This window comes from Piliocolobus tephrosceles, chromosome 1, assembly GCF_002776525.5.
Source record: "Piliocolobus tephrosceles isolate RC106 chromosome 1, ASM277652v3, whole genome shotgun sequence".
Taxonomy (NCBI): Eukaryota; Metazoa; Chordata; class Mammalia; order Primates; family Cercopithecidae; genus Piliocolobus; species Piliocolobus tephrosceles.
The window spans coordinates 60,114,206-60,129,263 of NC_045434.1; the positions used below are offsets into that span (position 1 = coordinate 60,114,206).

At 46.8% G+C, this 15,058-nt stretch overlaps 1 protein-coding gene and 1 non-coding gene across 2 annotated transcripts in view; one reads left to right on the top strand and one right to left on the bottom strand.

Annotated features, from left to right (window-relative positions):
• The window catches only part of BTG2 (BTG anti-proliferation factor 2), a 4,257-nt gene extending 1,446 nt beyond the window's left edge, over positions 1–2,811 (top strand). Inside the window, exon 2 of the mRNA XM_023186856.2 lies at positions 249–2,811. Coding sequence (XP_023042624.1) covers positions 249–583 — 335 coding nt within the window. The 3' untranslated portion in view covers positions 584–2,811. The remainder of the gene's footprint in view (positions 1–248) is intronic.
• Positions 2,812–12,171: 9,360 nt separating this feature from the next.
• LOC111522848 lies at positions 12,172–12,275 on the bottom strand. Its single transcript, XR_002725358.1, has one exon. It is a non-coding gene; the product is annotated as a U6 spliceosomal RNA (small nuclear RNA).
• Between the last annotated feature and the right edge of the window lie 2,783 nt (positions 12,276–15,058).

The window sequence follows — 15,058 nt, forward strand, 5'->3', positions numbered from 1 at the left end:
CACACACACACACACACACACACACACACACACACACACGTTCTGGAAGCAGGAAAGCAGATCTCTCCCGCTTCCATAAAATTTTCTCTGCTAAGTGGCAAGAGGGTCCTGGAACTCAGAGGAATCCACCTCCCTTACTTAAAGGGCCCCTTCCTCTCCTGTTCCTTGACCCTTCTCCCTGCCCTGTGGTAGTATCCATGGCCCAGCTGCTCTAACCAGGGCATTTCCCCCTGGTCCTGTCTCCACAGAGCACTACAAACACCACTGGTTTCCTGAAAAGCCGTCCAAGGGCTCCGGCTACCGCTGCATTCGCATCAACCACAAGATGGACCCCATCATCAGCAGGGTGGCCAGCCAGATCGGACTCAGCCAGCCCCAGCTGCACCAGCTGCTGCCCAGCGAGCTGACCCTGTGGGTGGACCCCTATGAGGTGTCCTACCGCATTGGGGAGGACGGCTCCATCTGCGTCTTGTACGAGGAGGCCCCAGTGGCCGCCTCCTGTGGGCTCCTCACCTGCAAGAACCAAGTGCTGCTGGGCCGGAGCAGCCCCTCCAAGAACTACGTGATGGCGGTCTCCAGCTAGACCCCTCTGCACCCGCCCTGGGCGCCGCCGTGCTCATGCTGCCGTGACAACAGGCCACCACATACCTCAACCTGGGGAACTGTATTTTTAAATGAAGAGCTATTTATATATATATATATTTTTTTTTTTTTTTTTTTAAAGAAAAGAGGAGGAAAAAAACCAAAAGATTTTTTTTAAGAAAAAAAATCCTTCAAGGGAGCTGCTTGGAAGTGGCCTCCCCAGGTGCCTTTGGAGAGAACTGTTGTGTGTGCTTGAGTCTGTGAGCCAGTGTCTGCCTATAGGAGGGGGAGCTGTTAGAGGGTAGACCTAGCCAAGGTGAAGTGGGAGACGTTTGGCTAGCACCCCAGGAAGATGGGAGAGGGAGCGAGCAAGATTAGCAACTGTGAACAGAGAGGTTGGGATTTGCCCTGGGGAAGGAAGAGAGGCCAAGTTCAGAACTCTCTGCCTCCCTCAGCCAGACACCTGCATCCCTGGCTCCTCTATTACTCAGGGGCATTCATGCCTGGACTTAAATAATACTATGTTATCTTTTCTTTTTCTTTTTAATTATACTTTATATTTCTTTTAGTTTTCTAATGAGGTCCTGGGCAGAGAGTGAAAAGGCCTCTCCTGATTCCTACTGTCCTAAGCAGCTTTTCTTGACATCATGACTTGTTTCTAATTCTACCCTCAGGGGCCTATAGATGTTGCTTTCCAGCCAGGAATCTAAAGCTTTGGGGGTGTTTTGTTTTGTTTTGTTTCTGAGGGGGGAGGAGGGAACTGGAAGTTACTGGGGTTAGGATGGAAGGGAACTCTGCACAAAACCTTTGCTTTGCTAGTGCTGCTTTGTGTGTATGTGTGGCAAATAATTTGGGGGTGATTTGCAATGGAATTTTGGGACCCAAAGAGTATCCACTGGGGATGTTTTTTGGCCAAACTCTTCTTTTTGGAACCACATGGAAGTCTTGTTGCTGCTGCCATGATCCCTTTGAGAGGTGGCTCAAAAGCTACAGGGAACTCCAGGTCCTCTATTACTGCCTTCTTTTCAAAAGCACAACTCTCCTCTAACCCTCTCCTCCCTCTTCCCTTCCGGTCGGGTCATGGAGCTACCCTATTTTCTAGGACAAGAGTTCTCAGTCACTGTGCAATATGCCCCCTGGGTCCCAGGAGGGTCTGGAGGAAAACTGGCTCTCAGAACCTCCTGATGCCCTGGTGGGCTTAGGGAACCATCTCTCCTGCTCTCCTTGGGATGATGGCTGGCTGGTCAGCCTTGCATGTATTCCTTGGCTGAATGGGGGAGTGCCCCATGTTCTGCAAGACTACTTGGTATTCTTGCAGGGCCGACACTAAATAAAAGCCAAACCTTGGGCACTGTTTTTTTCTCCCTGGTGCTCAGAGCATCTGTGGGAAAGGTTGCTGTCTCTCTCCGTACAATCCACATTTGTCGTAGACTTGTGCAATATTTACTGTTGTGGGTTGGAGAAAAGTGGGAAGCTACACTGGGAAGAAACTCCCTTCCTTCAATTTCTCAGTGACATTGATGAGGGGTCCTCAAAAGACCTCGAGTTTCCCAAACCGAATCACCTTAAGAAGGACAGGGCTAGGGCATTTGGCCAGGATGGCCACCCTCCTGCTGTTGCCCCTTAGTGAGGAATCTTCCCCCACTTCCTCTACCCCCAGGTTCCCCTCCCCACAGCCAGTCCCCTTTCCTGGATTTCTTAACTGCTCAATTTTGACTCAAAGGTGCTATTTACCAAACACTCTCCCTGCCCATTCCTGCCAGCTCTGCCTCCTTTTCAACTCTCCACATTTTGTATTGCCTTCCCAGACCCTGCTTCCAGACTTTATTGCTTTGAAGTTCACTTTGGGCCCACAGACCCAAGAGCTAATTTTCTGGCTTGTGGGTTGAAACAAAGCTGTGAATCACTGCAGGCTGTGTTCTTGCATCTTGTCTGCAAACAGGTCCCTGCCTTTTTAGAAGCAGCCCCATGGTCTCATGCTTAATCTTGTCTCTCTTCTCTTCTTTATGATGTTCACTTTGTAAACAACGAAACCCCCGAGCTGGACTGTTGAGCAGGCCTGTCTCTCCTATTAAGTAAAAATAAATAATAGTAGTATGTTTGTAAGCTATTCTGACAGAAAAGACAAAGGTTACTCATTGTATGATAGTGTTTTTATATGGAAGAATGTACAGCTTATGGACAAATGTACACCCTTTTGTTACTTTAATAAAAACGTAGCAGGATAAACTTGTGTGGTGTAGAGAAGATAAAATTCTCACATTGTACATTTGCGTTTCCCTTTCAGATCCAAATCCTTTCTTTGCGTTTAATAGTATTTCTCCTCAGTTGCATTCAATCTACAGCATGTGGGTGGCATGAAAGAAAAATCTGGTTGTATGGCTGGGCCATTTCCAAGCATCCCCTCCTCCCTGGAAAAGTAGCTCCTTACTTCCCGGTTTTGTGTGTGTGTGTGTATTTATTTTTTGTTTTTGTTTTGTTTTTGAGACAGGGTCTCGTTCTGTCGCTTAGGCTGGAGTGCAGTGGTGCAATCTCAGCTCACTGCAACCTCTGCCTCCTGGGCTCAAATAATTCTCCCACCTCTGCCTCTTGAGTAGTAGCTGAGACTGCAGGCATGTGCCACTACACCCGGCTGATTTTTGTAATTTTTGTAGGGACGGGGTTTTGCCATGTTGCCCAGGCTGGTCTCAAACTCCTGAGCTCAAGTGGTACCCCTGCCTTCGCCTCCCAAAGTACTGGAATTACAGGCGTGAGCCACCATGCCCAGCCTACTTCCACCTTTAATGAGGATTCTAATTTCCCTGTGAAGATGCTAGAAGTAACAGGGTTCTAGTGTGAACATTCCCTAGTCTAGTCAGATCTCCATCTTATGCATCTTGTTTTTTTGTTTTTGATAGTCCTTCATTTCATTCATTCAGTCAGTCAGTCATTCATTTAGCAAGCATATATTGTCAGTAAGTGCTAGGCATTGAACATATTAAAAATGATTAAGACAGAGCCTGTCTCACAGATCAGGGTTTGGTAAGCAGCAGGTAATGAACTCCTTCCCAGGCTAAGGCAGGATTGTTGGCAATTCCCAGTAAAGGTGCTCTTGTCATCTCTGGGGCTGCCATTTGCCACCCACCATATTTGTCTTGTTAGACAAGAGCAGCTAGGCCTCAGGATCTATGCACTGGAGCTGAATGCCAATGCTACAGGTTAGCCAAAGAGCAGCTACTTCTGACAGCAAACACTGGAGTGAGAGCCAAAAGTTTGTTACCAATTTGTAACTCCCTTTGGCTACATGCAAGGAAATAACAGTTTTTATCCTCCCTGACTTTTGAGTTCTTTCTATGAGATTTTTGACACAAGCCCAGGGTTTGCCACTGAGGGCAAGTACATTCCCGACCTGGTCTAGTTTTTCCTTGGCTGTAGGTGAGCTGTATTTATTTATTTATTTGTTTATTTATTTATTTGAGATGGAGTCTCTCTCGCTCTTGTCGCCCAGGCTAGAGTGCAGTGGTATGATCTTGGCTCACTGCAACCTCTGCCTTCCGGGTTCAAGCGATTCCTCTGCCTCAGCCTCTGGAGTAGCTGGGATTACAGGTGCCCGCCACTATGCCTGGCTAATTTTTGTACTTTTAGTATAAGAGACAGGGTTTCACCATGTTAGCCAGGATGGTCTCGAACTCCTGATCTGAGGTGATCCGCCCACCTTGGCCTCCCGTGCTGGGATTACAGGTGTGAGTCACTGCACTGGGCGGTGACCTGTATTTAAACTAAATTTTACACATGTTGCTTCATATACAGTGACAGCTCCCCCAACTTCATTTCATACCTCCATGACCTTTATCAACAAACATATAGTTTTCTCTAGGTGTGCTATGTTGGAGGTAGCCCAGGGAGACTGTGTGTGCTATGCCTGTATTGAGTGAGGAGGGTAGGGGAGCCAGGGATGGGGTTAGGGGAGGCCAGGTCATCTGTATCATAAATAGAATTTGGTTAAGACTCATTGTATCAGGGGGTTGCTAATTGAAAGGAGTAGTCCCATTTTTATTTGTAGCTTCTGAAATAAATGTCCTAGACACTTGCTTGAAAGGACCTACTTTTTTGGATGTAAGGACAGGGTTAATTAGTGTTGAGAGATTTTTGCCCACCCTCTTTTGAGCGTTTGCTACAAAGTTAGCATCTATCTTCCTGATTTCTAAAAAGCCTTGCTCATGAAGAATATTTCCTTGTTTAGTGGAAAGCCTGAAATTCAGGGAAGGTTGGAGACTGAAAGGACCCTTCACCCACTTCTGTGTCTTCAAGTCAGGGGAGCCACAGCACGGCAGATTCACCTTGGGGCCAGTCTTGGCTCTTGGTAAACTAGTAGTCCCTCAATTTACGTGAGAGCATTCTGTGATCAAGCAATGTGTTTTCTTTTTAGATATGAACCAATTTCAGTAAAACTGGAGCACACCCCTTGGCTACCTGGGGGTACAGGGGCTCTGGCCTGAAATTGCTTGAAGAGTTGCAGTTCGTGGCTTTCATGTGTTCAGGGACTAGGCACTGGTTGGTCTGTTCTGCTTCCATCTTCTCCACTTGGTAAGCAGTGCCAGCTTGGGAGACCTGTGGTCAGTCAGCTGTTTTTGAATGATAATGCACCTCCCCAGAGAGTGCAGACAAGGCTCTGCACACTGCAGATTAAGAGCCCATCCTGGATCCTGATAAGGAGTTCTGGGTGGGGGAGTCCTTGGTGCTGCAACAAACAAGTCCCAGGAGGAAGAAACCCACTTCTGTAGGCCTGACTCCTGTAAGGAGCCTTTGGTAAGGAAGGTGAGGACTCAGGTGTCCTGGCCGAACAAAGATTGGTGCAACAGAAAGAGTTTTGGACTGGGAGGAAGAATGTATGGGTTGTGCTCCTGGTACTTCCTAACTAGCCGTGTGAGTTTGGACAAGTTCCTCAGCTTTTCTGTCTAAAAAATTAGGGGGTTGGCTGGGTGCAGTGGCTCATGCCTGTAATTCCAGCAATTTGGGAGGCCGAGGCGGATGGATCACTTGAGGCCAAGAGTTCAAGACCAGTCTGGCCAACATGGCGAAACCCCATCTCTACTCTAAATACAAAAATTAGTTAGGTGTGGTGGCACGCGGCTGTAGTCCCAGCTACTTAGGAGGCTGAGGCAGGAGAATCACTTGAACCTGGGAGGCAGAGGTTGCAGTAGCCAAGATTGAGTCACTGCCCCCCAGCCTGGGTGACAAAACAAAACCCCAACCCAAAAAAAAAAAAAAAAAAAAAAAAAAAAAAAAAAGCTGGGAGCGGTGGCTTATGCTTGTAATCTCAGCATTTTGGGAGGCCAAGGCAGACGAATCACGAGGTCAGGAGTTCGAGACCAGCCTGACCAACATGGTGAAACCCCGTCTCTACTAAAAATACAAAAAATTAGCTGAGTGTAGTGGCAGGCGCCTGTAATCCCAGCTACTTGGGAGGCTGAGGCAGGAGAATTGCTTGAACCTGGGAGGCCGAGGTTGCAGTGAGCCGAGATTGCACCACTGCATTCAATCCAGCCTGGGCAACAGAGTGATACTCTATCTGAAAAAAAAAAATTTAGAGCTTTGGATTAAATGACCTATGTTCTTTTCTTTGGCTATTTATTATTTATTTATTTATTTATTTATTGAGACAAGGTTTCACTCTGTTGCCCAGGCTGGAGTACAGTGGTATGATCACAGCTCACTGCATCCTCCATCTTCTAGTCTCAGGTGATCCCCCTGCCTCAGCTTCCCGAGTAGCTGGGACTAAAGGTGTGGGCTAATTTTTTGTTATTTTTTTAGAGATGGGGTCTTGCTATATTGCCCAGGCCAGTCTCAAACTCCTGGCCTCAAGCAATCCTCCTGCTTCAGCTTCCCAAACTGCTGGGATTACGGTTCTCACCCAGCCTTTTTCAGCTTTTGATTCTAAATCATCCCTTCCCATTATACTGCCAATCACTGGGGGGCAAATGAGCACCATTATTGTCATTACTGTCAGTTAGTTCAACTGAAAGGTAATTTGGGCCGAGAAGTACAGTAATTAATGACTTTTTGCTTGGGTCAGACTACTGCCTGATAAGGTTTCAGTTTGCAAACACCGTGAAGCAGTACTACAAAGAGGTTAGGAGCTCAGGCTCTGGTGTTAGGCTGCCTAGGGAGGTTTAATCTCAGCTGTACCACCCACCTATCCACTGTGCAACCTGGTGGCTAGTGACTTCAACCAGGCCTCAATTTCCCCCTTTGTAAAATGGAATGAAGAATATAGCCCGCTTCAAAATGTTGTTACGAAGATTAAATGAGATCCATAAGCTACTTATAATTGTCCTGGCACATTTAAGTACTCAGTAAAAAGAGAATACTCGTCCTTCCTTCCTTCCTTCCTCCCTCCCTCCCTCCCTCCCTCCCTCTCTCTCTCTCTCTCTCTCTCTCTCTTTCTTTCTTTCTTTCTTTCTTTCTTTCTTTGAAACAGAGTTTCATTCTTGTTGCCCAGGCTGGAGTGCAAGGGAGTGATCTCCAGTCACTGCAACCTCTGCCACCTTGGTTCAAGAGATTCTCCTGCCTCACATGGGCAAGGACTTCATGACTAAAACACCAAAAGCAATGGCAACAAAAGCCAAAATTGACAAATGGGATCTAATTAAACTAAAGAGCTTCTGCACAGTGAAAGTAACTACCATTAGAGTGAACAGGCAACCTACAGAATGGGAGAAGATTTTTGCAACCTACCCATCTGACAAAGGGCTAATATCCAGAATCTACAAAGAACTTAAACAAATTTGCAAGAAAAGAACAACCCCATCAAAAAGTGGGCAAAGGATATGAACAGACACTTCTCAAAAGAAGACATTTGTGCAGCCAACAGACACATGAAAAAATGCTCATCATCACTGGCCATCAGAGACATGCAAACCAAAACCACAATGAGATACCATCTCACGAATGGTGATCATTAAAAAGTCAGGAAACAACAGATGCTGGAGAGGATGTGGAGAAATAGGAATGCTTTTACACTATTGGTGGGAGTGTAAATTAGTTCAACCATTGTGGAAGACAGTGTGGCGATTCCTCAAGGATCTAGAACTAGAAATACCATTTGACCCAGCCATCCCATTACTGGGTATATATCCAAAGGATTATAAATCATGCTACTATAAAGACACATGCACACATATGTTTATTGCGGCACTGTTCACAATAGCAAAGACTTGGAACCAACCCAAATGTCCACCAATGATAGACTGGATTAAGAAAATGTGGCATATATACATCATGGAATACTATGCAGCCATAAAAAAGGATGAATTCATGTCCTTTGCAGAGACATGGATGAAGCTGGAAACCATCATTCTCAGCAAACTTGTTTTTTTGGACAGAAAACCAAACACCACATGTTCTCACTCATAGGTGGGAATTGAACAATGAGATCACTTGGACACAGGGTGGGGAACATCACACACTGGGGCCTGTTGGGAGGTTGGGGGCTGGGGGAGGGATAGCATTAGGAGAAATACCTAATGTAAAAGATGAGTTGATGGGTGCAGCAAACCAACATAGCACATGTATACCTATGTAACAAACCTGCACATTGTGCACATGTACCCTAGAACTTAAAGTATAATAACAAAAAACCTAAAAAAAAAAAAAAAAAAAAAAAAAAAGAGATTCTCCTGCCTCAGCCTCATGAATAGCTGGGATTACAGGTGCTGCAACTATGCCCAGCTAATTTTTATATTTTAAGTAGAGATGGGGTTTCGCCATGTTGGCCAGGCTGGAATCGAACTCCTGACCTCAAGTAATCCACCCGCCTCAGCCGCCCAAGGTGCTAGGATTACAGGTGTGAGCCACCATGCCCAGCCTGAGAATAGTTGCTCTAAATAGAAATTCCCCTCATCTTCTTAAAGACTCTGAAGAGGGTTCTAAAATGAAAGGTCCTAAAATGAAGAAGAACACTCTGGCATACTGCTAACTAGAAGGAAATCATTATTAAAATCATAGCACCTACTAGTACCTTCAAGAATGGCTACAGCTGGCTGGGTGCGGTGGCTCACGCCTGTAATCCTAGCACTTTGGGAGGCTGAGGCTGACGGATCACGAGGTCAGGAGGTCAAGACCAGCCTGACCAACATGGTAAAACCCCGTCTCTACTGAAAATACAAAAATTAGCTGGGTGGTGGCACACACCTGTAATCCCAGCTACTCAGGAGGCTGAAGCAGGAGAATCGCTTGAACCTGGGAGGCTGAGGTTGCAGTGAGCTGAGACCACCCCAGTGCACTCCAGCCTGGATGACACAGCGAGACTCCATCTCAAAAAAAGAAAAAGAAAAAAAAAAGAATGGCTAAAGATAACACCATCTGAGGAGCAGCCTGTGGCCTCTTCCCTACAAAGATGATTTTCAATCCTTTGTTTAAAAACATGCGCAGGGCTGGGCTTGGTGACTCAGGCCTGTAATCCCAGCACTTTGGGATGCCGAAGCGGGTGGATCACAAGTCTAGGAGTTTGAGACTGGCCTGGCCAAAATGGCGAAACCCCGTCTCTACTAAAAATACAAAAATTAGCCGGGTGTGGTGGCACATGCCTATAATCCCAGTTACTCAGGAGGCTGAGGCAGGAGAATTGCTTGAACCCAGGGAGGTGGAGGTTGCGGTGAGCTGAGATCGTACCACTGCACTCCAGCCTGGGTGACAGAGCAAGATTCCATCTCAAAAAAAAAAAAAAAACAAAAACAAACAAACAAAAAAAGCGTAAAAAGAAAAATTAAAACAAAACAAAACAAAAACATGCACAGGCCAGGCGTGGTGACTCATGCCTATAATCCCAGCATTTTGGGAGGCCATGGCAGGTGGATCACTTCAGCTCAGGAGTTTGAGACCAGCCTGGGCAACATAGTGAGACCACATCTCTACATAAATAAATAAATAAAATAAAATAACATAAAATAATAAAATAAAATAAAATAAAATAAAACATGCACAGCCAGGCTGTGGCAAAGAAAATATGCACAATCCAAAAGCCCTTTCTAGGGTCATATGTAGCCCACAGTAGGGACGAAGTACCTGCCGAATTAATGATTGATAACTGAATGAATTCATGTCTGACCTCTGTCATTCTTGCAGAAATGTACAGTATCCTTGCTAGGCATCTGACCTCATTGGCGGGCCACAGGGCAACTTTAACCCATTGGCTCCAATGGTCTGCTTGTGGATTAATATCAAACTGGGCTATGTGCTCGTTTACACACAAAGTGGGTGGGGAAAGTTTTGTAATAGCAGCTTTACTTACCTCCACTCAGCCCAACTGTGGAGTACACCCACAGGTTCTCCCTTCCCAGAAGAGAAACAAATGGGGAAGCTGAGAAGGGCAAGCCTGAGCTCTCTGGCTTTCTCTCCACACCACTTCTTTGGCAAGAAAAATGTTTGAGCTCAGTCTAAAAGGCTACCAGGGCCCTGGATTAGGATTTTATACAAACGAGTGTGCCCTGGATATGCAGCCAATCCGATCCCCTGATGTGAGCCTGGATCTCTGGGCCCCAGCAGCTCCAAGCCATTTTGTTCCCAGTGGCTCTTCCATTCTCCACCCTCATTCCTATAAACAAGAATGACCCTTGATTCAACTCTTGTCCAGTAAACTGCAGAGTTGCCTAGGGCATATCAGATAAGAAGAGGTAATAGCTGGGTGAGTTTGGAGCAAGAGCTGCTTTACTTAACATCACCATCAGGGAAGGGCCATTTAAAATTTGATGGGCACGGGAGTGAGGGTGGGACCAGGCAGTAGATAAGTGAGGCTGGCTGGACAAAAGCCAGGGTAAACTTGAAGAGTGAGCTCAAACCTTGTCTGAAAAGAACCCCTGTTCCTTAGCTCCAGTCCACTGCAATCATGAGAGGCCAGTCATGAGGCCAGTGATTTCAGAGATTGTAATTTTCAAGAGCAGCCTGAAATGTAGATGTTTATTTGACATCTCCCTAAACTCTAATGATGGCAACTAATTTTTTGAAAGTGTTAAATGCTGTTTTTTTAAAGTACATATCTGCGTGTGCTCCCAACTTGTGGCCTGTGATGTACCTGGGGCCACCTGGGAATGGGATGTAGGGGTTTTCAACCCTACTCCCCAAGCTAGCAGGGAATCTGCGTTGGGCACCTCAGTGGAAGGCTGTCCCTACGGCCACAATCTCTAGGAAGGAGCATTCTGGCATGTTCCTGATAGAAATGAGGGCACACAAGGGGCCTCTTCACCCCTAAAATTAGACAAAAAGCAGCTCTCCCCGCCTTCAACTGGTGGTACCTGTTAAACTTGCGCTTGGGACTGCAGCCTCCAGGCCTTTGCTCAAGGAATGCCCTGTCCCCTTCCTATCCACCTACTTTAGCCAGGTTCACTCAGGTTTTCAAGTTCACACTTTTCCAGTGTTCACTGTTCACTGTTCACACTTTCAAGTTCACATTTTTCAGTGACATCTTCCCTTCACAAACTGGCCTATGTGGCCTTCCCTTGAGTTCCCATGATGTTCGGTTTTATAACCCTGAATGTATAGCTAGAATGTAGGCCAGAGACCTTGTCTGAACAGTGTCTGGTACTTAGTAGGTGCTAGTGAATATTGGTTGAACAAATGAATGTCAAAGTTGCCAAGAGTGGAGGCTAGTGTATGATAGGAATTTAGATTAGGGGTGGAAGAAAAAAAATTAAGCCCATTCACCTATTTTGAGCTGGGACTCACTAGGAACCTGTGATTGCACCTTAAGAAAACTTGCTCCTCTGAATCTTGCAGGCTTTTAGGTCTTTAAGCACCTCTCAGTGAAATGTAAATGTCACTTGGATGTGGGTGTTCACACTTTAAATCATAATGTGGGAGAGCCTTCGTTATCAATTAACTCCCTAAGTGGATTTACCCAAAAGGTAACCACCTGGAGAGAAGAAAGCTGGGCTGACGCCAGGAAAGGACTCTGGCCTCAGCGGCAGGAGAGGGAGAATGGATTCCACAGCTACTAAACGCTGATTCTATCCAGAGAAATCCTTCCCAATGTCTACTTTGGAGGCTGACTGGGGGCTGATGGAAATGGCACTGGGGTAGGAGTTGTTAGGAAATAGGGGACCTAGCTTCAGGGCTGACAATAACTTGTAATAGAAGTCTTCGATATCTTGAACAAGTCCCTTTAGCACTCTGAGCCTCAGTTTGCGTTTCGTTTCCTTCCTTCCTTCCTTCCTTCCTTCCTTCCTTCCTTCCTTCCTTCCTTCCTTCCTTCCTTCCTTCCTTCCTTTGAAAGTGTTTAGTTTATAAATCATCTCATGAAAAATCCACAATGACTGCAGATAACATCATTGCACCACCTTTTCTCCTTCGTGAGCCTCAGTTTTCCCATCTGTAAAATGAGTCACTTGTGCTAAATGATCTCTTACCATTCTATTTTAGTTTCCACATGGAACAGAAAAAAAAAAAATCCATTTCTTCTGTTCTATTTCCTGCCAGCACATAACCCAGGTCTTGTCCTCTGTTAAACATTCATATAACAGCCCCCTGCCCTCCTTGCCCTACCACCGGACGGACCATTATCCTAGGACAACGCAAACTCTATTTTCTTTTTTTCCCCCAATTTTTTTAATTTATAAAAATATGGAATGCTTCACAAATTTGTGTGTCATCTTTGTGCAGGAGCCATGCTAATCTCCGTATTGTTCCAATTTTAGTATATGTGCTGCCGAAGCGAGCATACAAACTCTATTTTCATCATGCCATTCCCTTCCTGCTGACTTTCTTTGCCATTCTGTATCCCTAAGATGGGAATCCTAGGGCTCTTTCAGTCTTTCCAACCCCAAACTCCTTGTGCAGCAGCCCAACCAGCCAGAACCCCTTTCCAAATTGTCTCCTGCTCACCTTTCCTTGCAGCTCTGCCAACATCTGCAAATTTCTGTAATTTGCCAATTGACATGGCACAAATCACTTTCTTCTAGGATGTGAGCACTACTGTGTGCTGAACACTCACTATTGCCAGGGACTCTGCCTGGTGCCTTACACACAGTATCTCTAATGCAGTCTCTGAGATCTTAGGACCTCAGATTCACAGATGAAGAAAGCAAGACACCAGTAACTAAAAGAGGAAAGTGGTGGAAATGGGTTTAAAACCTACGTGTGCCTGTCTCCAGCATCGATGCTGTTTTCCTTTACCACTGCCTCTTCAGGATGCCTTCCCTGAATAATTCCACTTGTCCTCTATATACATTCTTACCTCAGGGATTTCCAGCATTCATGCATATATGGTTTAAAACGGCTCACATCTTTATGACATATTTCTTACTTCAGAACCCCTTAAGGAGGTACACTCATAGTTTACTACTGTTCACACTTTTTATGGCAAACACAGCACATTGCTTTGTGTGTGTGTGTGTGTTTGTGTGTGTGTGTGTGATGGAATCTCACTCCTTCACCCAGGCTGGAGTGCAGTGGTGTGATCTCGGCTCACTGCAACCTCCACCTCCCAGGTTCAAGCCATTCTCCTGCCTCAGCCTCCCAAGTAGCAGGGATTACAGACACGTGCCGCTACACCAGGCTAACTTTGTATTTTTAGTAGAGACAGGGCTTCAACACGATGGCCAGGTTGGTCTCAAACTCCTGACCTCAAGTGATCTGGTGGCCTCGGCCTCCCAAAGTGCTGGGATTACAGGCGTGAGCCACTGGGCTGGCAGCACATTGCTTTGAGTTGATGTCTGATGGCTCTGCAAGCCCTTCTCCCCTCTCCAACTGTCGTCACTCACACCTCCATGGCAGGAACCACTGTTTTCTATTCCCTTTTTCACCTCCATGTGCTTGTCTACCACTCTGCATGGAGCAGGCCTAAGTACACTGACTGCTGGATGGAACGTATGGGTTGAACAAACTACAGTATGGTCCTCAGGTAGCCGCGGGGCAAGTGTCCCCTCCTCACCACCCCTCCATCCTCCCACTCTAAACCTAAAAGGACAAGTGCTGTATTTGGGAATCTCCTAAGAGGGAGTGAAGGAGCTCTGTAAGCTAAGCCAGCCTGCATACATGGTTCCCGGCACAAGGTCTACACACTAGTGAGCACGTTCTTGGGTGGATGCTGATGGCAGGGCTTCATTTGATCTTGGTGAGGTCAGTTCCACCCTGAACCTTAACAACGTGAAATCATAAGCAGTAAATAGGCAGACACAGATGGAGATCTAGGTAAGTTTGGAAAAAAACTGGAGACTTCTCTTTGGAATGAGCTTTCACATTACATGGGCTTTCACATCACGTGGGCTAATGAAGACTGATGATTCAGTCTTCATGCCTGGACCACAGATTTACTTTTACACTGTTCACAGAGGTTCAGAAGCTCTGGCTGAGGGTGAGGAGGCAAAGCCTTCTGAAGAGTCTTTCTTGTATGATTGCTCTTGTCCTCGCTCAAGGCAAGCTGCTGCTAGAGAGGGATGATCCCTTTACTGTGTATGTGTTAGTGGGGGACTGAGAGGGGGATGGATCATTTCAGCAACTCAGCTGTTAGTTCCCAGCAGCTGGTGGGTGCTGTGAGAAGTGCAATTAAGCGCCTAACTCCCTCCCCCAGCTCCTCCCCAGCCTAGCTACTCCCTTGCAAACCCTTTCTTCGTGGGCAGACTGTTCCCTTGCCAGCTGCCTGCTCCTCCAGGTGTTTCCTGTACTCTCTATTTACTGGCTGGGGTGGCAGAGGGCGGAGAGAGGAGTCTGTTTTGGCTTCCTGTTAGCCAATGGCAGTGGGTGTGGGGAAGGCTGGTGCTCCTGTATCTAGGGGGAGTTAACCACAAGCAGCAGCTGCCTCGTGACACCTGCCTTTCTGAGAGCCTGTAAACAGTTAGGGGACCAGGGAGGAAGAAGGCCTCCTGAGCAGGGCAGACACTTCTGTCGGGTCAGGCTGGAGGAGGTCATTTCATAAGCTCCCAACCTCCATTCTTTCCAGGAGGAAAAGGGTAGGGTCAGGGCCTAAAGTGTCAGTCACCCCAAGGACCTTAGGCCACCCTGGACTCTAATCCCTACATGAGAAGCCCAGGTAGTACTGGGTCTACCTCCGCTGTCTACCTGCCATGAAATGGACGGCACTACCTCCCCAGGCAAAGGCCAGGAGGGGACGGCAAGATCTTGGCAAAGCCTCCATTTCCTTACCTGAGACCTGAAACAGCTACACATTCCCCATCTTCACCGAGGTCCCCAAATCCAGCCAGCTTGGTGCAGAGACACTGTCATGGGTTCCCCCCTGGACACTCTTCCCAAGAAGGCACGACAGTATTTTTGGTTCCAGTTTTTCCAGTCCAGCTGAAATGATACACTCGTCTGTGTATGTGTGATCCTTCCCTTCTTTCCTTCCCTCCCTCTCTTCTTCCCTCCCTTGTCCCCTCCCCTCCCCTTCCCTCCCCTCCCTTCTCCTATACTCCCCTCCCCTCCTCTCCCCTCCTCTTCCCTCTCCTCCTCTCCCCTCCTCTCCTCTCCCCTCCCCTCCTCTTCCCTCTCCTCCTCTCCCCCCCCC